The following is a 22,087-nucleotide window of genomic DNA, read 5'->3' as shown; positions in this document are numbered from 1 at the left end:
GGTGCCTAAGAGACCCAAGAACAGCCATAGGAGCTGGATGTTGTCATATCCTTTGAAATCACCTGCCTAGACCATGCCACTTTGCCTGAAGCCGTAGCGTGATAAGCGTTTCTTTTGCTGTCAGTGCCAGTTTAAGGAATTCTCTTGCACAGCCACTCATTTCAGTCCCTGTGCAACCGTTCAGTTGTGCTGGTGCAGCGGTTTGTGCAGCTGCATGGTGCCCTAGTTTGAGAAACTGAAAATAGCCCCTCTCTCTCCCCTCTTCCTTTCTTTCAGTCAGGTAACTGACCTGGTTCTGTTTCCCCATCTGGATCTTTGTGTAGCCACAAACAGCTGTGGTGAAACAGCCTGAGGCAATGGCGGGGAGTGGGAATGAGCAAATCAGTGGCTGCCTGAAAAACTCAGCAGAGCTGCTGAAAGAATTGCTCATGTAGCTATGCCTTTGGCATAGTTTGGTACGTGGTAAGCACGTGCGTACCTTTACTCACAGAAATGTTACTAGAATCACAGCCTTATTTTTCACCCTACCAAAGTAAATAGGGGGTTGGTGGTGATCCTGATAGCGTGGCATTTGTTGCCTCTGTATTTTAAAGGTATCTTTATAATTAATTGAGCTATTTCTGATCATTAAGTGGAATATTGCATATAGCGATATACAAATTGTCATCTTTTAGCATCTTTCCTAGAAAAACAGTAGTATTGGAAAAATTCAAGACGGAGGGGAAAATAACAGTAAATAATGCACCTTGATAGGCCGGCCAAGCTCGCTCTTTTGTGTGCAAAGAGTTCAGAACAAAGCCGGCAGGTTTTGGCACAAGTGCAGTCCATGGAAATACCTGCACCTGCGTGACTGGTGCCAATTAGGAGGTTATGTAACGTAGCCTGAGCCCGTGGCCAGCTCCTGGAAGTCCTGGCGTCACTCCCAGTTCTAACATTAGCAGGCCAGGCTGACCCTCGCTTTGACACTGTCAAAAACAGTCCATTAGCAGAATTTTTGCCAGTTGTCACCAGTGACCACTCAGGAGGGCTGGCGGTGTTGCAGGTGTAGAGGAGCACACACAACGGCGTTTCCCACTGTCTTGTGTTTTGGTGTTTTGCACGTAGTTGAAATTTTCCTTAAGCTGCCAAGGCAGTGGTTCTGCAGGTTGTTCAGAATCTATTTAAACAAAGGAACTTCTGTTTTTTGAATTTCACCGGTGATATTCTGCATGTGCATTGTGGGGAAAAAAGTTTGGAAAATTACTGGTTTTTTCCAGAGATATTTCCATGCGGGGAGGGTTGGCATTTAGTAATTGTGTCTCCATTTTGTTCTTGGTATATTAATGTGCTGTCAGTTTGCAGGATCTTGCTTTCAGCTATATTTATTCGGCTCCTTATGTGAACAGTAGTATACTTTTGTTACTAATGGACTATAATAGTGAAAAGCACTCAGCTGATGTGGTGCTACATCCTGTACCAACATTCACATACATTAAAAGAACAAAACTAGAGGTTTCCTATTGACTTCTCTTTTTACTGTGCTTGAGCTCAATGGGTGATGTAAAAATAGTATTTCACTGGCATTTGGATTCAACAGGCATTTTGATAAGTTGTTCTGTGAGTTGGGGAACTCATAAAGAGTGACTCTCCCCCGCCAGCTTCCCCTCAGCAAAGCTTTTATATTTCCATGCTCCTTCCTAGCATCCTCTTAACTTCTCCCCATGTCCTTGACAACTCCCTCCTGCAGTATAGGGTGTTCTCAAGTATATTGCCTCCTGCTCTCCCCAAATCCCATCTACCTTTTTATTCAGCTGTAGCTCTTCCATAGCTTGGTACGTATTGATTTGCCATCCGGCGCATTTGGATACAACAGGTAGCTTGACTTTCCTGCCTTTCTTTCAGTTGGTGCCCTAATAGTGCTGAGGGTTGACTAGAAATTCATCATTAGGAAACAGGATGTACTTAACAGATAGACAGGTAGATTGTAGGAGTGTAGCCTGATAGATGTTCATATATTAAAAGTTGAAATATAAAGAGGATGTCTTTTGAAATGTCAGTAATAATTGATTTTGGATTCTTTGATTTAAACCAACCAAGGACACTATGGAAACAGTGGACAACATACTTGTCCTTTCTATGAACTATCCTCATTATAATACTAAAAATCATACCCCCTACTGTGGGACCCTCCTCTGATTAAGGGGACCCCTGCTCTCTGAGCATGCTCTGTAAAGATGTACCTATCTTGTTACCAAATTAGGAATGTATATTAACATATACCAATCAGGTAGCAAAAAGGCTATGTAGTGGATTACATATGTTTGCACTGTATAAAAAGGGCTGTTGGTAGAAATCTCGTGTGCTTGATTTGTGGGAAACCACTGAGCACCCAGGCTTGTGCAAACCTGAAATAAATAATCAATGTCTCTCCTGAGTGTGTGATTATTGGCCTATTGCACACTGGGCAAAGAATCCGCTTTTTGGGCAACAATACGATCCCTCTGTCAGCTGAGTCACCAGTTTCACAAAATGTTTAGGAATTTAATACATTTTAAATCTCTTCTCCTCTATCAGATTTAGTTGAAACAGAGCAGTGCATCCATGAATTAATTATAAGACAGATGTCCTAATTGTATTAGGCTTGCTTGCTTCCTTAAGAAGCCAGGCTAAAATCTGGGAGGCTGAGTGAGCTGAATAGATTGAATAAAGCAGAGTAATTTACATAATAAATCTTCAAATAGAATGCTAAAACATCAGAATGTTTCTGAAAGTGACTTTGGGATATTAAATTGGAGGGGTTTGTTCATGAAATAGCATTATCATCGGCAATGATTTATAATCAACATGTGAGACTATTCAGCTACTAGAATGTGCAGTTGAAGGCTTTTTTTTTTTTTTACCAGCGTAGGCATTTTTCATTTTATTGTTAGTGTCATCAGCTTTTGAACAGTGAAGCATGGCAAGCCAGGTGTAATGCTGTCCCTCATAGTCCAGCTGTTGGTTCTTCAGTCCCTCACCTTTACTGGGAGTTTGTGCTGCAGGTCCATGGGTAAGGAAGGAAGAAGAAGCAGGGCTGTAAAACAGATTTTGTCGTGTTCTTTTCCTTCTCTCTTATCCCTGACACTAGAACTCCATTTGAGGAATTTCTGCCCTTGCACCATAGCACACTACTTGCTCCTTCATGCCAACAGTCATTTGCAGCATTGAGCTATGAACGAGATCAGGAAATTAATGTGACCAAACTTTTTTGAGTGGTGGAGGAAAGGGGAGTGTTGGAGAGATTTGTTTGGTTTGTTTTAAGGTAGGTAAAGTTTTTGATTAGCGTTCATAATGAGGCATCAGAAATACTTGTGCAGTAAAGTGCACGGTGATTTGAATTGATGTTAAAAGGCAGGATTTTTTTCAGCACTGGGTGAGAGCTGGAAGGAATTAGAGATGCAATTCTGTGAATCTGGAAAGGGGCAAGGAAAGGAGGAAAAAAAAAAAAACAACCTTTGAGATTTGCCTGGAGAACATTTGGAAACACTATTCCAAGTGCCCAGGACTAGCTAAATCTGTTTACTTCATACCGTTTACCAGACTAGAGAGTGGAAATTTAGGGCACTGTGACATGGCTACCATAAGCAAAATCTGGGCAGAATGCAGAAGCACCATTTATAACAATGATAATGATTCTAGGGCTTTTTTTATGAAGACTTGCATTAGATTGATTATGAGCTGACTATTGGAAATTGGATAGGTTGCATTCCAAAAATTCTTAAATGCTTGAGTCTTTTCTGAGGATATTTTCATTTGGGTTCTTTTGTTTGGTTTTTTCTTTAAGCATCAAGTAGTTAGATGCACAACTCAAGTAGTGAAATTTTTAATTTAAGAGGCACCCGACTCTTTACTGGGGGGTGGGGCAGAGTTGGGGTTAGGGGGTAGGAAGCCACTTGAGCTATTATGCATAAGCAATCCCTTTATACTGGATAAAAGGTCTGGAACAATGGGCTGTAAAAGCTCTGCATCTGACAGTGGGATGACTCCATTGCTGTCAGCTTTCAAATAGCCATCAAGGCCTCCTTATAAAGATTGTGTCTCAAACCCTGACTCAGGAAATGTCAAGGCAAGTTGGGAGGAGAATCATATTAAGGACTGCCTGCATACATGGCAGTGTGACAGCCCTGAGAGAGGTAGCTCATGTAGGTCCCTAAGCTATGTCAGATGCCTCCACAGCTTCCTGAATTGACTTGGAATGGGAAGGCCTAAAATCGGCTGAAAGTCATTTTAGAATGCTTTCCACAGGCTCTTGTACTTATATTTTTGGCTGCAGTTCCCAACTCCAAACTCATGTTTATAGTACATAATTCAAACTCTCGTAATTTGTTCTGATGATTTGTCATAAAGATATTAAAACTAATTTTTCTTGGTTTGTTTTTAAAAGAGCTGAGCAAACAAGTTGTTATGAAGTGCCTTCTACTACTTTAGAATCCTGATCACCACTGCTTCCAACTTTTACACTAGTGTCAATACTTGCATTTGACTTACTGATCCAATTCTGTCTTTTTTAGGTGGAGCCTATCCTTCGGTAAAAGAGTGGTTTGTGTATTTTGGAAATCCTCTCCAGCAGCCGGAGCTGATACAACCTGTACAGCCTTCTGTTCCAGGTAGAATAAAAATGTGTTTAAATCTGAACTGAAATAATGACATCACTAAAATCAGGTTAGACAATCCATCATCACATGTTTGATATGGAATCCAAAATGACTGTGGAGAACAAGGAGCTAAAGTAGAAACGCTGCATGCCTGTAATTGCTTTTAATTACTCTGTATAATTATAATAGGATTCAGCTTTGAGCTACATGTTATTACTATGTCTTCTTAAACCCAGTGCTAATTCAGACATCAGTTCTAAAATGGAAACAATTTCTTAGAGGTTCTAAATACTGCTCTGAGGCCAGGGTGAGTGGTGTGTAGGGCCATATTAAAATTCTTCTATTAAGCTGTTTGAGAGAAAGTGTTCTCTGGCGGAGAATATAAAAAAGGGCCATTTTTAGATCACCTGTGACAACCCAAAAAGAGAATCCAGCTTTCACTAAAGAAATAGTTAGGCTATGTGTTTCTGTGAAGCTATTTCTGCTGTCTTACGCATCAAGTGTTTTGTGTGTTCTTATCTTCTTTCCTTTGGTAAAGGACACATGCATGAACACTTTTAGTGAAATTAGTGTTATGAAGAATGTGTTTACGTTACGAGGAAGTATCATATACTTCAGTGAAAAGATTGGGCACTGTATATCTCAGTCATCTCTTTATCACTAAATTGTATCATGCAATACAAGTTTAGGATAGGAAGTAAACAGTACTGTACCAATTTTGTTATTTCAGAGGGAAAATTGTTCTAATTGTTTGTTTGTCCATGCTGTTGTAGTCATAACCCCTCTATCTTGACTCTCACAGCTCGCTCTCTCTGTCTAGTCATCTGCTATCATGTAGATCAGGAGCTCAGAGGTTTTTTTAGTCTTTCATATGAAATGAATGAGTTCCATTGGTATACAATACTATTGATATCTTGTTAAGAAAAATTATTATCTACTCGACTTTCTGAGAGTAATTACCAGCACTTCTTCCCTCAGTGCGCAGAGTTTTCTGCAGCAGTCTTTGTTCTGATCTGGTCTAAATCCAGATTCAGAAGTTGAAATGCATGCACTTTGTTTCTTGTTTTGGTTAGGGATTGCTTTAGAACCTACTTATTTTTAATTTGCTAGGGTTACAGTAAATTTTCTTTTAAGGTATCCTAAAATTGTATGTTTATCTTCATATTTGAAACTCTTATATTTAATGAGAGTCTTCAAATTCAAGGATGAAGGAAAAACACTTGCTCTTTAGATATCAGCCTTTTCAAAATCCTTTTGAAAGGAACTCTTTGGAAAGAAATGAGTTACATAGACAAAGTACAAACAAGGTTTCATTTGATATACAGTAGTTTCACTGTCCAGTACCCCTGATAAAATATTAGGAGAGTGATTATGTAATTGACTTGATGATAGCATGAAATTGCTGTGAAATTTTCCAAATGGATATGAATACGCAGGGTAAGAATTGATAGGTCTGTCTAGTACAACTGTTTTATTTCAGCATAGGGTGGTCTGGGAGCATGCATTTGTAAAACAAACAAACAAAATTCAATGAAGTATAAACCATACCAATGTAGTTACATTTCAGTTTGCATGGCAATTATACTGTATTTATTGTTGTGAAATTTTCCTTCCCAAATGGTATAGTACCTTCCTTCCTTTCTGGAGAGGAGTCCACTTAATCTCATATACTCTGGTTCTACTGCTCTGCAAACATGCTACACATAGAACCCACCTTCAAGTTGACAATAAACAGGATTTAAAATCACTGTGTTTGTTTATAGCAACCATATAAGAGGAGTTTATAAAAACAGCATCAGTCATAATCTTTACCAACTCAGTAATGAAAGGCTGTTCAAGCAGACTATTAAAAAAGGGGAGGAGGACTTCTAGTGTTTATTTTTAGTGCTCTGTTGTCATTCCTTCAGTGAACAAATATTTTTCCAGAATTTTTGCAGTCCATATTTGTATGCCTTACATTCGCTCATGCATCTTTTATTTTCCACAGCATGACTTTCTAATTCACCAAATAAGGTTCTCAACAGTGCATCACATTTTTCAGACAGGGATCATATTTAGAGCTAAATTTAAAGAAGTTGTTATAGGAAGTTAGAGTTCAAAGCTGTCAATCAAGATTGGTTTACTCAAAAAAGAGAAGAAACCTTACCAGAAACTATTTGAAAAATCACAGGTGTCATTAATTTGGGAAGGTTCTTTGGATTATCTTTTTTGGAAAAAATTGTAACCTCATCATCACAACTACTTTAGAACTGTACTGAGAATATATGGGAAATCCTGACTCCATTGAATTTGATTTAGATTTAAAAGTCTGAAGAAATAATATTTTATATGAAGTTTGAACTGTAATGGGCATAACCATAAATATTCAAAATTTTGCATTGATCTTAAAAAAAAAAAAAAAAAAAGTCGAATTCCCACTGATTTTTTGTATGTGTGTAAAACAGCAGAACTGTCTTGCATCTGAAAAGCTTGCAGGTGATAGATTGAATGTTAGCTTTTTTTTTAATGAAATATTGAATCCTAAAGGCCGTAAGATGATAGCTTAAAATATATTTAAAATATAGTGTGTATGTATATGTATTTTTCTTGAGAGACAGTCTTCTGAATTAGCATCTGCGCTTGCTCACATTCTATGTCTGTCTTTCTCCCTTCTGGAATGTTTCCTTCCAGTTGAATGAATGTGATCATGATGTTTCCCACACAGAGCAGCACTTAAATTGATAAAAAATGTCTCTGAGAAATGAATTTTGTTAGAAGATCTGTGATCCAAGAAAATACTGTTTAACATCCATGTCTTGTGAACATAGCTGATCTATTTGATATGTGTGCAGTTTATATGGAACAGAGGAAATTTTAAAGTCTTTACTGGAAATGCATGGATTGTGCTTTTCATTTTATTTCTGAAAATGTGTAGGATATTGTAGCTTCATACCACAGGAGTTTGGATGTACTTTCAGTATTCTAATCTTTGCATCTTACAGGAATATGTCATGAATATGCTTATGTTCAAAACACTGTCTCCGGAATGCTTTAATGGTCAGATTTAATTGGCATTTGGCTCTATGGCATCTTTAAAATTGGCCACAGTTTTTGACAAGTTAATGTTGAGTGTTCCTAGCAAGTATGTTTTTATAAACTTATTTTTATTGCTCAGTATTTACATGAGCATGTAAAACGATGAAGTGTTAAAGTTCTATTACTGGTGTTATAAAATGAAATTTCAATAGTCATTACTTCAAATATACATAAGTAGTTAATATTATACATTTATATCTATGTACACAATGATGGCATGTTTTAAGTTGATATGAACGTGAGGATCACCTTTGTACAAGCTGTGAGTTCAAGGATATCACAGTATTAATGCATTCCACAACTTTTGCATGCATTGCATATTCATAAGTCAGTTATTGAAGTTCAAAAAAATGAAATAAATATTTATGTATTCCCTTGAAGTGCTCTTGTTTATCATGATGCTTTCTGTATGACTATGTCTTTAAGTGTGTGAGTGAAAAGGGAAAAAAAATAATTAAATCAATGCTTTTTCACTTGGTGGTTGTCCATTTTTGTGTTTAGGCAAGTAGTACCTCTTGACCTCCATGAAGGTCTTTGTGATGCTCCTCTTCTTGGAGTTCCCAAGGCCTACAGTTTACATAGTACTGAATACGTTTTTCACACTATTTTGTGCATGTTGAGAACAACCATAATCATATGCAGTGTTTGAGGATCTCCCTGTAATTCATAGGAACTTGTGGATCCTACGACCCCAGTAGGGTAGATAATTTTTTCATGACTAATCTTTACAGTAAAAATGTATCAATTATATATATATATATAAAAGTATGTTTTATTCTGTTTCCCTTTTGTTACTCAGTTTGAGGGTTTTTTTGAGGTTAATTTAGTAAATATTTAGATGTGTTCAGAAAGTAAAATATTCTCCTCCCTATCCAAGTAAATTTCTCTCTTTCAGGAATGTTTTCTATTTGCTGTAAAGTATGTAGAGAGGATGTAACTAGAGCAGAGAACAGTTTTGGGGGTCTACTGTATATGAATCTTAGGTCTGTTGTTGACTGTACACATAATGGAGAGTCATTAAACTTCAGTGTATTTGTTCCTTTGTTTTACTTATCTTTCATTTAAGGTTTAATGGATTGCTCTTGGATATTACATGGAATTTAATTACTTGTAGAAGAGATCCTTTCAGAAAAATAATGCTTTTAGTTGGTATGTTCCAAAAGGAGATAGCGTCAAGTTTTCTTTCCCAGAGTAAATAGCTCATAATTCATCAGTACCTCTTTTTCCCAGGCACAAGTAGATGTTGTTTCTGAAAGTATAAGATACTGTTTATGGAAGAGATGTCTTGAATTTTTTGTTGAGCTCTCTCAATATAGATATGTAATCTTGATTATTGATGTAGTTCATGGTTTTACTCTGAAGAAAGAAGGATTTCTATTATTAGGTATACCCCTGGATGCAATTACTTTAAAAAAAACGTACAGATGGAAAGAGTACTTTCCTTTAACTGATTCTTGGCGTATCTCTTCATATGCAGCTGGTTGGGAACCTTCTGGAAAGCAGAAACCATCAAAAGTATTTGAGTTTACCCATGTAAAAATTGTCTCGCACATTAAAGTTGCATAGCCTTGGTAGGAAAAGTTGGCTTTGTTTTGGTTTTATGCATGTTATCTTTGCTTTTCTTCCTGGAAGTCAGTCTCTGCTGTTCTTTTTTTTTTTCTTAAGGCAGCAATTACCAGTATCAAAACCAGTAATCTGAGTTTTATTGTGCTGTCTGTACTGGCCCGCTCGCTGCCAGTATTTGTGTTATCACTAACCTGCGTTTCCAACTCCAGTCAAGCAACTGGTATTTTTTTCTTAATATATATATTTCCCTACAAAATAAGGTTAGAAACTTACAGATTGTATGATGGTAGTTCTTTACATGGTTAAAACTTTTGACAGGAGAGTTAGTCTTAAAAATAGTAAAAGAAACATCCATCAGGAAGATGAAGAAAGAAAATACTAACTTCTTTTCTAGTTTCCCCCTCTCCAAGGAATTAGTACCATTTGGTTAATGGGCTTTCTTGGTTAAATAAACATCGTCTGTGTAGATTTCAGCACATTGTCATTTTAACCATTTATTGTCACCGAGTGTTCCTAACTGGACTACAGCTGCTGCATGTCACACACAAAAAGAAAAGTTGTTACCAAATGTAGCTTAATTAGTCCACACTTAAAATTCACACCTTGTTTTATTTAACTACAGAAGCACCAGTACTTTATGGGAGGATTCTGTCTTTAATTGGGATTCTTAGGCATAACCAGTTAGTTGTTCTGTTATTTCACATGCCTTAGTGTTTATTTTGATAATGGGTTAAATGTAATTTAAATGGGGAGCAAATTTTACATTAGTTCACACGTATCACAAGTTGGAAGATGGCAACATGGGGTAAACATTAAGGATTTAGAGACCCGGGTGAATGATACTATAGAAAGTGTGGAAAGATACATTATACATAACTGATGACAATTCTTTTGTGCGTGTTTGCAACAGCATTTCATACAGTAGCTTAGGGAGTGCAAAATACCAGCTAGCCTTGATTTTTGTTCCCAAACTGGAACCTACTGCAGAGGAGTCGTACCAGTGCAGTGTTTGTGGAGAATGCATGTTTGCCAGCAAATGGCATAGGTGACCAGTTTGTTCATTAAAACAGGTGATTATGAGGGAGGCAATGCGAGGATCTTTCAAGGACCCCTGATACGCTAGCTCTAGGAAAAAGAGAGAAGAAACAGATACGGTTGTTTTCTGCTGAATCACTATTTTATGATGAAGCTAACCTCATGTAATGCTGTGGATCCCCAAGGGAAAGGACACACTTGTAGACAAACTTTGTTCTTGCAAAGGGTAAAAGCTTGATGTCTCAGAGTTGTCTGTATTGTTGTAACAATTGAATTCAGTCCACTCTGCTTAAACATGCCTGTATTCAGTACAATTTGTTTAAATTACAGGCCTTAATTTTTTTATTTTTTTTTTTTTTTTTCAAATGCCAAGTTTTGTCAAATACATTTTATTTTCAGCTCCGTGGTCCTGGCAAGTGCCAAGAGCAGATCAGTTGTTTCCTTTCAGATTGTAATGAGGTAGGCATGTTTTATCTTGTTGCTGCCAAGATAAAATAATGGATTTCTTTTGTAGGTGGAACACCTAATTTGAAAACACTGTGGTTTGCCAAAGGACCTGACGTTGAAAAGCAACGGTATAGTACATTTCTGGCATGTTTTCACCTTCAGGACGGGATGGAAGAGCTCCAAGCTCTAGAAGCACCTGTTGCAGCATTCTGCTGCTTGTTGGCCTATCTTATGATGCAGGTAACTGGGACAGTTGCTTTTTCTTCAGCTGTCAACTCTGATAGATGTGATTGACTAATAAACTGTTTCTTGCTAGCCTGTGCTGGATTTTTCTCTTAATCTTTACTGTAGGCATAGTTGATCAAATATAATAGTACTGCATTACAGTATTTTTAATTACTCCATTTAACATGCATCATCCTGTTGAAGAAACACTTGGGTTTTTTTAGTAGTTAATCATAACTCTCACGTGCCCATGACAAAGCCTGTTGGGCGTTTTAACAGAAAGAGTATGAACTGAGGGATTTCCCCCACTTTTTGGGACCTGTTTGCAAATTCAAGCTTCTCTTTTTGTGTTTCCTTTGTGTCATCAAAAGAAGACGTTCCTTCAGGTGACTATGCAGGCTGTGCAAACAGACAATATAAATATTTAGTCAGCTCTCACTATTTTTTCACACCATCTTGTCAATCTACTCAGTTTCAAGCCAGAACTGAGGATATGGCTCTTCTCATTAAATTCTGAGTAATAGGTGATCATTAGGTAGCAGTTCTGTTATAATTCCAAACATTTTGCAGCCTGCAGACTACCTTAATTGTAATAAAAAGGAACACAAGATTAAATACAATATTGCTTCATTATTTAAATTTCTTTTAGATATTTAATATATTGTCTGTACTTGCCACCTTTCAAATGCTGATCTCACAAGAAGATTTTCCTCTGAGGATGAGAAAATTACAATGCCCTTATCTAATCGGATAAGCTCTGTTGCACTTTTACTTATACTGAACTGCATTTTGTCTTTTGTTTTGCTTTGTCAGACTTTCCTCAATAACAGATTTATACTGGTGTGCGATACACGAGAACAAGTTCTCCCTGACTTTTCCTTTCTTGTTCCTTCATACATGTTTGCTCAAACTTAGATGATGCATGGAGGAATTGCATATGGAAATTATACAAATGATCCGTATAGCGCTTTTTTTCGTTATTTTTTGTATAGCAGAATATAAATGGAAAGTTTTTTGAAGATGAAACTCATTAAACATCATTTCATGCCTTGCAGTTTCAATTCAGCAAGATACGTATCATGTATTTAGCTTTAAACATATTTTAAGTGTTTTTCATATTTGGATATGAAATCACAGTTTCATTTATTTATCTATTTTCACTGTTTCATTTATTTATTCTGCTATCCTGTACACCCTTTCATAGCATGATTACTAAATTATTTGAGAAGGGTTTCTTTAGTGGGATTAAGAGGAGGAGTAACAGGACAGAACACCTACAGAAATGTGGATTTACCGAGCCTTGATCACAGCATATTAATAAAATGAAAAAAACAAACAACTTGGTAGGGATATGGTTTTCAGAACTTATTATCCAGTGGCTAATGTTAAAAACAGAGATGAAAACAGTTTTGCAGCTCACGTTTTCAACAAGAACAATAACAGAGATCACGCAATGGGCTTAGTTTGATGGAAGGTTTTTCATGGCAGCGCCAGTTTCTCAACACCTGTCCCGTTTGCCTGATTCTCTTCTGCCCTCTGAGTTGCACGGACACAATCTACCCTGTGAACCAGACTAGGGAATTGATTTGGGTTAAAATGTTTTTCGTTGCTGAGTTGTTTTAAACTTTGGTTAGTTCTCTGATATTGTCCATTTGTTTTCTTGGGGTGTTTGAGAGGAAAACATGAGAGCAAGAGTGTCAGCAGCCATGCTTTGAGCTGGCCATACTGGTTCCATTTGTTTTATAGCTGAGAAAACAATGCTTGTCTAACTGTGGCCTCATTCTTGTCTTTACTTTACACTTTAGTCTTACATTTGTATTAGAGAGGGAAAGTGGATTGTTACCCTAAAGGTGATTTAAGTTGAGCAGTTTTAGGTTGCCTTGAAGCAGGCTAACATCATTTCCTTCAGCTCATATGAGGGAGAAATAAACTTCTTAAAAATTTCATTACTTATCATTTAATCTAACCTAAAACTTAGTTTTTTGCAGGAACCAGCATACTGACCAACCCGTCTGGTTTCCTCAAGATTTATCTGCAAGTATTTAATAAAAACTTCACTTTTTTTTTTTAAAGTGAGAAAAAATTTCCACTAAGGAAATCTTAACTTTATAAAGAAAATGTTGATTTGAAGAGTAATCTTTTCAGTGAGGGTACTTCCAAATTAAGAACAAAAATAGTGAAAAAAAATACAAAATAATAGGTCTGTCTTTAAAGTTAGGGAAAGGAGGGAATGAGTTCAAATATCAAACTGTGGAGCCTCCAACGAAAGGGGAAATTTCTCTTTCAAGCTCTTACAGTTTTGGAAGAAATCTGACAATGGAAGTGTGATAACTCACCAGGTTTGGTTACTGAATAAAATATTTCTCTAAAGAAATGTTTTGACACTCATAAGCATTTTGGCTGATCTGCTCTGTTGGGGGCATTTCCTTGCTGTTGTACTTGCAAGCAATCTTTGACTTACTTTTCTTAGGACAAAATTATACAAGTACTAAGAATTGTTTTGTAGATGAAAGTTACTTTTTCTGTTACTGCAGTGTATAAAATGTGCAGGTTTAGTAAACATCTCTTGTTGCCATCTACACAAAGGTGACACCTGACTTGAAATACAGGGTAGAGTAGGGCCATTATCAGATCTTAGCAGCCGGGTGCAGTTAATGAATACCAAGGAGCATTTTGAAAGCTTAAAACTTTTCTGATGCCCCTCACATTCTTGTGCTTTATGCAAGTTTTAACAAAGTCATAGAAGGCAAAGTATTTTACAGTGGGATAAGAAGAAAGGCCTGAATTAAAAAAAAAAAAAAAAAAAAAAAAAATTCTCCGTAGTGGTTGAATAATTTTTATCTTGAGGAGGAAAGAATGGATTACTCCTCCTAAGCAAATGAATGAATGAAGTAATTATAGATGGCTTTTTAGTGTTTTTTTTTTTCTTTTTCTATTGGTTTACATCAATACTTTTTTGTTAATTTTTCTCTCCTTCCTTTTTTCTGTCACTTTTTGATTTTTAATAGGCTTAATAGAAACAGATTGAAATGGGATATACACAACATTCCCTGAAAATCAAGCTGTTACAAGAAAGGCAATGCAGAGTTTTAGGCAGCCTTTTAACTGTACTGTAAACCCACAATGCACATTTCCACATTTTGCAAGAGAAACTTTCCCTCGAGTTCCAATTGATAAAGCATTGTAATGCTTTATGGATCTTACTTAGAGCCCTCTTTATAGCCTCAACATTTGTAACAGATATTTGGTCTTGGTGCACACGTATAATCTATGGTGTTCTTATAAGAGGAAGCAAGTGATCAGAACTGGACTGGTACTGTTAGGGAATCAGCCCAGCTGGTCTAGAGGCACTGTCTTTCTCCTGAGGTGACCATGTGCCCCTATAGAATCTCAGAATACTTTTTCACAACAGTAAATGCCTCCATTATCCCTTTTCTGATAGAAGTATTAGAGTGAACGTCTACATGACTTCAGAATTTTCCTTTATGTTTGCCCACTTGAACATTTTAGGTTTAGTTTTCGTATAGCTTTGAGTTCTTCCCACTTCAATATGTAGCCTAAAAAACTAAAAGAATCCAAATGTGTTTTGTTAAATCCTGAAATTTAGCTTAAAGTAGGTAATTGAAATATTTTAGATTATTTTTAAAGTTTCCAACAGATAACCGTGTAAGCATTTGAAAGAAATCCTAACGGTCATCACATCTGTGGCTCATTGAGGTGTTTTTTATTCTGGGGCTTGATTATAAAGCAATTTAAAAAAAAAAAATCTCATGTTTTTACTATGCTTAGTGTTATGGAGATGAAGAAATTTCCTGTTATTAAGAAACTCCAAGGGAAGAGGAGAAGGGAATACATGAAGGGTGGGCATTTTGTTTGGTGTGTGGAAATCCACGTATATATACTATACCTGGGTATTGGGGTATGCTCTCCATTCAAGTTGTGAAAGTTAAGTATTTTGTTCCCTTGAAGTAGACAATGCATTCATGATGCTCGTAACTTCATGAGGTCATTGATTTAAGTTTGATGTGCTTGAGCAAGAGGAGCCAATTTTCAGGAAGTTCCTCTTCAGAGCCTTCAGATAATGTGTTATTTTTTCATCTGTTTTAGGTCAGTAGCCTCTCTCTGGAGGACTTAAATGCATTTTTGGCACTCATTCTCTGCCTCAAAGGGAAGTCAGCTGCTCAACTGGCAGGTTTGCAGGTATGGACTGGGATAATTGAGTAACAAAATATTCACGGTAATTTTGGGATAGATATTTTTGCGAAAAAGTCTTCTGCATCCATTTTTTTCAGACATAGGAACCGAAGGTCATGGTAAATATGTAGGCTTTTAATGTGCTACAGTTCATGTGAATACTTACATTTGTTAATCGCATAAAAAAAATAGAATAGAAAGGACATTTTCTAGTGGTTGCAGTCCTAGGGGTGAGTGCATTAGTCTCAGGTTTTCTTCCTGACTTGGCTTCCAGACTTCCAGCTGATGGAAAATTTGTAATGGTGAATCCTGTCTTGCAACATGGCTTCATTCTTTTTTCCTGAGGAGGATAGTGTTTTGAGATAGAAGTTGTATGAAAATCACTACATTAAATAAAGTTTGGTATTACTACTTGTGGGAGAACATAAACGTAATATAAACCTAGCCAGAAAAAATGTCTTGTTACCTAATGTGGCCTACTGTAGTGAAGACCTTTTGGATCCTCTATTCTGTAATTATTCAGGAGTCCTTTTTAAAATTTTTATATACTCTGTGCAAATCTGGTTTTCTCCTTCCTGTCTTCTTGAATCCACATGTGGAAAAACAGGTTCCTAGATAGTTATTACAGTAGAACTATCTAAATAGTTCTTCTTGCATATCTAATTATATAAAGAGTATTTTCAATCTCACAGTATGAGGTTGTATGCAAAGTATTAGCAGTGTGCAGCACAGACTGCACATGTCAATGGCTATCTGAAGTGTGGGTTTACTTAAAAGTAAGGGGAAAGGGTTAGAAATGGTTGGAACCTTAATGTATCTTTAGTCTGAAAATCTTACTTATTTCCAATAAATTCTCTGTTACTTTGAACAGTCCATGTTAGAATTTTAAAAGTACTTTTTGCTGATAGCAAAGGTAAATCAACCACTCATGTTACTGTCCATTGGTTTCTAGTGCATGGGGACCAAAATAACAAAACTGGTGTGATTCCAATTTCATTATTTGATTCATTATAACAGATAAAGTCCAGCCTCCTATCAATTTTTTCCAAATTCAACACAAATTTGTTCTGCAGCTGATCAACTGTTAGATCTGTGTAACAAAAAGGAAGCAATGAGATGAAGGCAATATGGAAAACAGCAAAAACGTAGGATTTATTTCCGTTGAAGACATTATTCCACATAGTGTTGCACTTAACATTGACAGTATCATTATTTTATCAAACCTGTTGTGGCAGTCATACAGTAAAAGCATAAAGGAAGCCAAGCATAAGCAGGGAGTGTCGAAACAATTTGTTTGTAGGTGCACTTACAGGTACTATTATGTAAGTTTCTAAAATGCTTGGAAGTTTATTCTGTTTGAATTAGATGTCTTTGTGTGGTATATTTGTGTTGTGGTTCTATGAAATTATAAATCTGCGTGTTGCATCCAAACGCGTAATATTAATCAATGCATACTACTAAGCAGCAATCATTCTACTAATTCAAAGCTGTTCATAAAATTTTGTAAGTTTCCCACAAAGCTTATGGCAGATCACATATTGTCTGCTCTTCCACTGTTGACATAAAAATACATGAAACGTGAAGCTGGTCTTACGCTGTATCGTGTATCTACTCTATGAAGCAGACAGTATGTTGTTGGAACTGACTTGTATGTGCTATTGGCAGGTACTTTCCAAAGTTAGATCATTCTGCTGCTTATGTAAGCGCTTCATGCACTGACACATAATGCCTTCTGCTGTGCTAAAAAACAAGAAAAGATTCATATAATGCAGTTGAAATTTTTGTATCAGGCTATTTTGTAGAGCATTTCCTTGTCTTACTCTATTGAAATTTGCGGTAGTGCCTTTGGTAGTAGTTTGAGCCAGAATAAATCCCTCTGAAGAGAATAGTGAGGAAAGATTTTGGCCTGTTTCCCTTCTGAGGTTGTGAATAGGTGAATAACAGTTTCAAAACTTTCCCCTGTTGCCTTCAAATTAACCTCCCTTCCTGTGTTTTCATGACCTCGATCTCCCAGTGGAAAATAGTCGCTGTTTCTTAGCTTGTTATGTATCTCTGACTTGTCAAGCTATATCAAGAGAGGATGTTATGTTGCATTAATTGCCATAAAAATCCTTTTTTTCTTCATATATAAGCCACCTGTAATTTTGTGGTAGCACCAAAACCAATTTGAAGATTCGTATGAGGTTAGTCTTACTTCACGGGAAGAGTAAAAAACGGTCTGTGTCTTGCTTCTGTGCTTCTGAAATGTGATGCATAGATGAATTTAAGAATATCCTATGAATTTTCTCTTGGAAGGACAGGAGAGTGAACTGATAGAATATCTTATATAAATATCCTAAAAATAATGATCAATAAAGCAAGCTTTCTGAGCATTGTAAGTCAAGCATCTCATTTTCAAGATTCCACCTCAGAATAGCTTAAACTGTTTTTACTCATTACTGTGTTTATTTAGTAGTTTTACAAAATTGAGCTATGCTGTTATTTTAATAGTAAGTATGCTATCAGTAGGTATTTAACAGCTTAATTTTCTAGGTATTTGTGTTTAAAATTGAAGGATCCAAGTGTAATGAATTACACTAGTACGCAGCTAATTAATATATGGGTTTTATAGTAGGAAAACAGAGGAATAGAGTTTAATCTGTTTACCATACTTTTTCTTCTCCACTGAGAAGTTAAACATGATCCCTAGAAACAATAACAGAGCTTTCAAGGAAGCATTTTCAAGGAAAATGTTTGCTCATTTGCAATTTTGGACTTAACACTATATTATAATTTTAAATGTAGAAAAAATGTTTACTCCTTGTAAACAGTTCTGTGAAGAATAGTGATTTGATAAAAAAAAATATTGCTCTGTTTCCGCAAAGGAGTCCATTAGCAAATATGTTTTAGCAGAAGAAAACGTAACTTCCACTGTGAAGTATGAGAGAAAATGTAAATAGACCCTGCTCTTCTGATAGGATGAAGAGAACTTTTCAGCCTTCACTTTCAAATCTGCTTTCTGATATGCTATCCGTATTTCATACTTAATGAGATCCATAAACCCACAAATTTATGAAACAGAAATGTCCATGGTTTGAATAAAGTAGGTTAAAGCCATAAAAATATAGTTTATCTCATGCTGAAAGCAAGCAGGCTGTAGACATATAACTAAAATGCACATTAAATAGTTACTTTCTGAAGAATAACATAATGTTTATACATGAAGAGTTGATTATTTTTCAAGATCGATGGTTTCAAAATACCAAAATGTGCACGCGATAGACAAGAGATTTTATACATTCTTTTTCTCATAATTTTTTTCTAGTTTCCTTGTGCCCCCCTTATATGGTAGATTAACATTCTGCTTTGCCCAAACCTCCCGTAGAGCTTATACATAAGGTCAGAATTAAATTTTGGACCCCAGGTTGCCTATTTCCCTTCCTTCTATTTTAATCTGGTGTGTGGTTTTGGCAAAAAGCCCAGAGAGCCATCAGTCTAACTCTGAGGCCATCACGGAGAAAAAGAGGCACCAGCAGTTATGCTTGCAGTCTTGTTTCTTATATTGCACTGGCCCTGGTTGTTTACAAGTGCAATTATAGATCGTCTTTCACCTGTAGTGCATGTAAAATACTGCCCAAACAGGAGAGGCCATAATGACTCATGAACGCAAATACATTTTTTCTAAGATTTCTCTAAATATGTGAATATATGAAAAATTTGTGTCGAAGGTGTGAAGTTGTGAATCGCATCTTTTCTGAAAGTTCTGGCCAAAGGTGAGATGGGAAAATTTGGTTAAAAAGGAAATATACCTGCAAATTAGTAGATGAAATTTGGGTCCTGTTAAATGCTTTTAAAAAGTGAAACGTATGTCAGAAAATATGAACTCGAAGTTAGTAGCAGATGTATGGGTGGACATACACATCACTGCTGGAATTTAGGGCATTTGCAAGCTCTTTATAGCTTTACCATAAAATATCCAGTTATGCCAGAATATCTGCTTTGGACTAATTACATCTTTTGTGCCACCCGTAAAAGGAACAGTTTGGCTGTGTTTGAGGTATAAGAAAGTCAAGCACTGAAGTGTATTCCTTCAATTTTCCAAGTGCTTTCAGTTATTACTGATTTCAGTATTACTGATACAAAATAAGTGTGGTCATTTTAGATCTTAAATGATAAGCTCTAGAGAGTCTTTGCAATTTGATTGCAAATGAACTTCCACAAAATACATATTAAGTATTACTTAATTACCTTTTGGAATAATAATAAAAAAATACTCAGCGAACTATTTATTTAGTCTGACAGGCAGAAGTAGCTTTAGCAAGAATTGTAGTTGCGTGGAACCTTCGAATATTTTCCGTTGTACACTGTCATGGAAGCTGAGTTAGCTTGGTAATAGTATTATACCAATATTACGTAAGATATTTTTTTCTGAATATTTTCCTGAGGGATACTTAGCCACATGCATGCAAAAAAGCAGTATGTTTTAGAGCACTGTGTCGGTATCTTGGTTAGGATCCTGCAAATTTCAGAAGGATGTTGCTGAATCTATTCTGTATTTTTAAACTCAGTATTCTTTCTCCCTTGCCATGTGGACAGCAAAGCATAAATAATACCCAGATTCTGAACATTCCAGAATTTCAATCTTCTGACCTGTTTGGCAAGCCAAGCTATGTTTGTCAACACCATTAGATGTGATACTTTTCAGACAGACGCTGAACAGGCTTTATGAGCTATCTGTATTTTTCAAAATACAATTGTTTAAAAAAAAAAAAATCATTTCTCCCCCAGGGAGTGTATGTTTATTGTGCCTGTGTGACTGTTTCCTAATAAATACTTGCTTGAAGTCTAATTGGATTGAGGAAAACATAAAATACAAGTACGAATATTGTAAAGATCTCAAAGATAAACCTCTCTTACATACTTAGGACTTGCTTCTGCGATGTATGTTGGTATTAACTGAAGTGGAATTTGAGTGCATTCCTAAATGCTTTACTGAATCGGGGCTTTATATTCCCACAAAATTTGCATCTGTCAAAAGTGTTTTTAAAATGATAGGTGAGATTGTAATTGGCAGGGGATGGGGAATGGGGGAGATTGAGGTGGTTTACTGATCTTGGCATTGCTTCCCAGCCCATTCTCTCATCTGCGGTCTTCAGGTTTTCTCAGTGTTCTGGGCTAATCTGGAACAAAAGTCAGCAAGGTTCTGTTCAGCCTCAGAAATACAACTTTCTTCTCATTTCCTCAAGATAGTCTTAAATGGACTAATCCAAATAGAAACAGTTCAAGTCTTCCAGCAGCTAAATTGGTTTTGGTTTAAAACACTAAAAAAAAAATTACATGATTAATCAAGAGAAAGTTGCATCAAATGAACCTGCTTATATTAAAACTGTATATTAAGGCTGAATGTATTCAGGCTTCCATACCCTGCTTTTCTCTTTATAACTGTGTTTTGGCCTCCTGGGCCTGCATGCCTAGGTCAGTACCACAGAACCTGTTTGTTTTCTCTAATGACTTTGAAGTGGTGGGTATGGCTCCCCCATTCTGTTACTGAGAGTGACGTATTACATTTGCATGGATCAAGCATTAGCGCAAATGCAGTTAATCTCAGGAGCTGAAGTTAGTCACTGTTGACAGTATTTTTTGAAAGTCCCATCTCTAAATCTGTTGCTATTTTCATAAGCATCTTTTGAAGCTCTGAAGAAATGCAGGTTTTCTTGATCCTCTTGCATGGACAACTGGCTCTACCTTTCTTTGCTGCTGTTGGTTCATAAACGTATAAAAAAAAACTTTCTTAGGTTAACATATTCAACTTCCAGACAAGATTGCTGTTCTGCCCCGCTCCCCCCCCGCCCCCCATTTTCTTCGTTACCAAATTGGGTATATTTATTAGTATTATTAGAGTCTGTTTCCCTGAACATTTTGTACATTTGACATAAGCTGAAGTATGAGAATTCAGATAACTGTGTGAATTCTCTTGTGTGTCACTGGCACCAATACAAACCCCAGCATGACTAGATCAGCTCTTCTACCTTCTGAGAAAAATGCATTCATTTAGTTGAACACAGTCTGCTTACGGAGAAAATCTTGAGCAAGATTTTGAGCAAGAGCCTTAAACTAGAGGATTCATGTTCTTTTTCATGGAAGAAAGTCTTTCATTTTTCTCCATAATTGTATGAGTCTGCTTTTCTGCAAGTTTTCCCGTTAACTCCCACGTAGCTCATTAGCAAGGTTTCAACAGCAAGGAAATAGGAGCAATGTTTCAGTTATAAATTGCTTTTAAGCTTTATATAGCATAAAGAATTTTTCATGATGTTTAAGGTAAAAGACAAAATTACTGTTAATTTTTAATCCATGCTCAATAGTACTGCAGAAGGTGAAATGGAGTTATTGGTAGTGAGAGTAATAAACCTCTCCCAAAATATTAAGCAAACTGACAGCTTTGAAAAAGTCAGAGATAACTTATTGCAGAGAGGGAAGAAAATAATTTCTCGTATCAGTTGACATTTTCCTGCCAAGCTTGTGTTGGTCAAAGTGTACGTTTACTCATGAGATAAATAGTTTTCACTTTCTTGCATATCGTATGTTTAGAAAGAACAAGCAGTACTCGAGGGCTGGAGGTGGTGTTTGCATGGCGTAGGTGGGGCTGCTCTCCATTGCCTTTACGGGCTGACCTGTGTCCCCACAGGGCAGGTGACGGGCGGGGCTGGAGCCGAGGAGGGAAGGGAGCGTGCTGTCAGGCGTGCACCTGCCTGTCGTCTGCTCAGGCCTGCCCGCACCTGCCTGCGTGCCCCTGTCACGCCTGAGCAGGACTGCAAGCTGCACATCTGTCTAGGCTTTCCCTGGAGAAGCAGATGGCTATGTGTAACTTTGGAGAAGCAAAAATGTTTTCTGAAATGACCTAGTGAGCCATTTATAGGTGGATGGAGCAAGAAGATAAAACAAGCCTTTAGGCA

The 22,087-nt window shown here is 36.7% G+C and overlaps 1 protein-coding gene across 10 annotated transcripts in view; it reads left to right on the top strand.

The window, feature by feature from the left end:
- Positions 1-22,087, top strand: part of FAM120B (family with sequence similarity 120 member B) — a 56,239-nt gene that overhangs the window by 10,224 nt on the left and 23,928 nt on the right. For 9 of the 10 annotated variants that reach the window (XM_087776851.1, XM_087776853.1, XM_087776855.1 and 6 more), the window contains 3 exons: positions 4,530-4,625; positions 10,804-10,976; positions 15,069-15,161. In XM_087776851.1, coding sequence (XP_087632977.1) covers positions 4,530-4,625; positions 10,804-10,976; positions 15,069-15,161 — 362 coding nt within the window. The remainder of the gene's footprint in view (positions 1-4,529; positions 4,626-10,803; positions 10,977-15,068; positions 15,162-22,087) is intronic. The other variant, XM_087776861.1, reaches the window with a different exon arrangement.

The sequence above is a fragment of the Nipponia nippon genome, unplaced genomic scaffold, assembly GCF_047370975.1.
Source record: "Nipponia nippon isolate SJK-2023a ecotype South Korea unplaced genomic scaffold, ASM4737097v1 scaffold_4, whole genome shotgun sequence".
In the NCBI taxonomy this organism is placed as follows: domain Eukaryota; kingdom Metazoa; phylum Chordata; class Aves; order Pelecaniformes; family Threskiornithidae; genus Nipponia; species Nipponia nippon.
The sequence above is the reverse complement of the archived record's forward strand: the minus strand, read 5'-3'. Positions and strand labels throughout refer to the sequence as shown.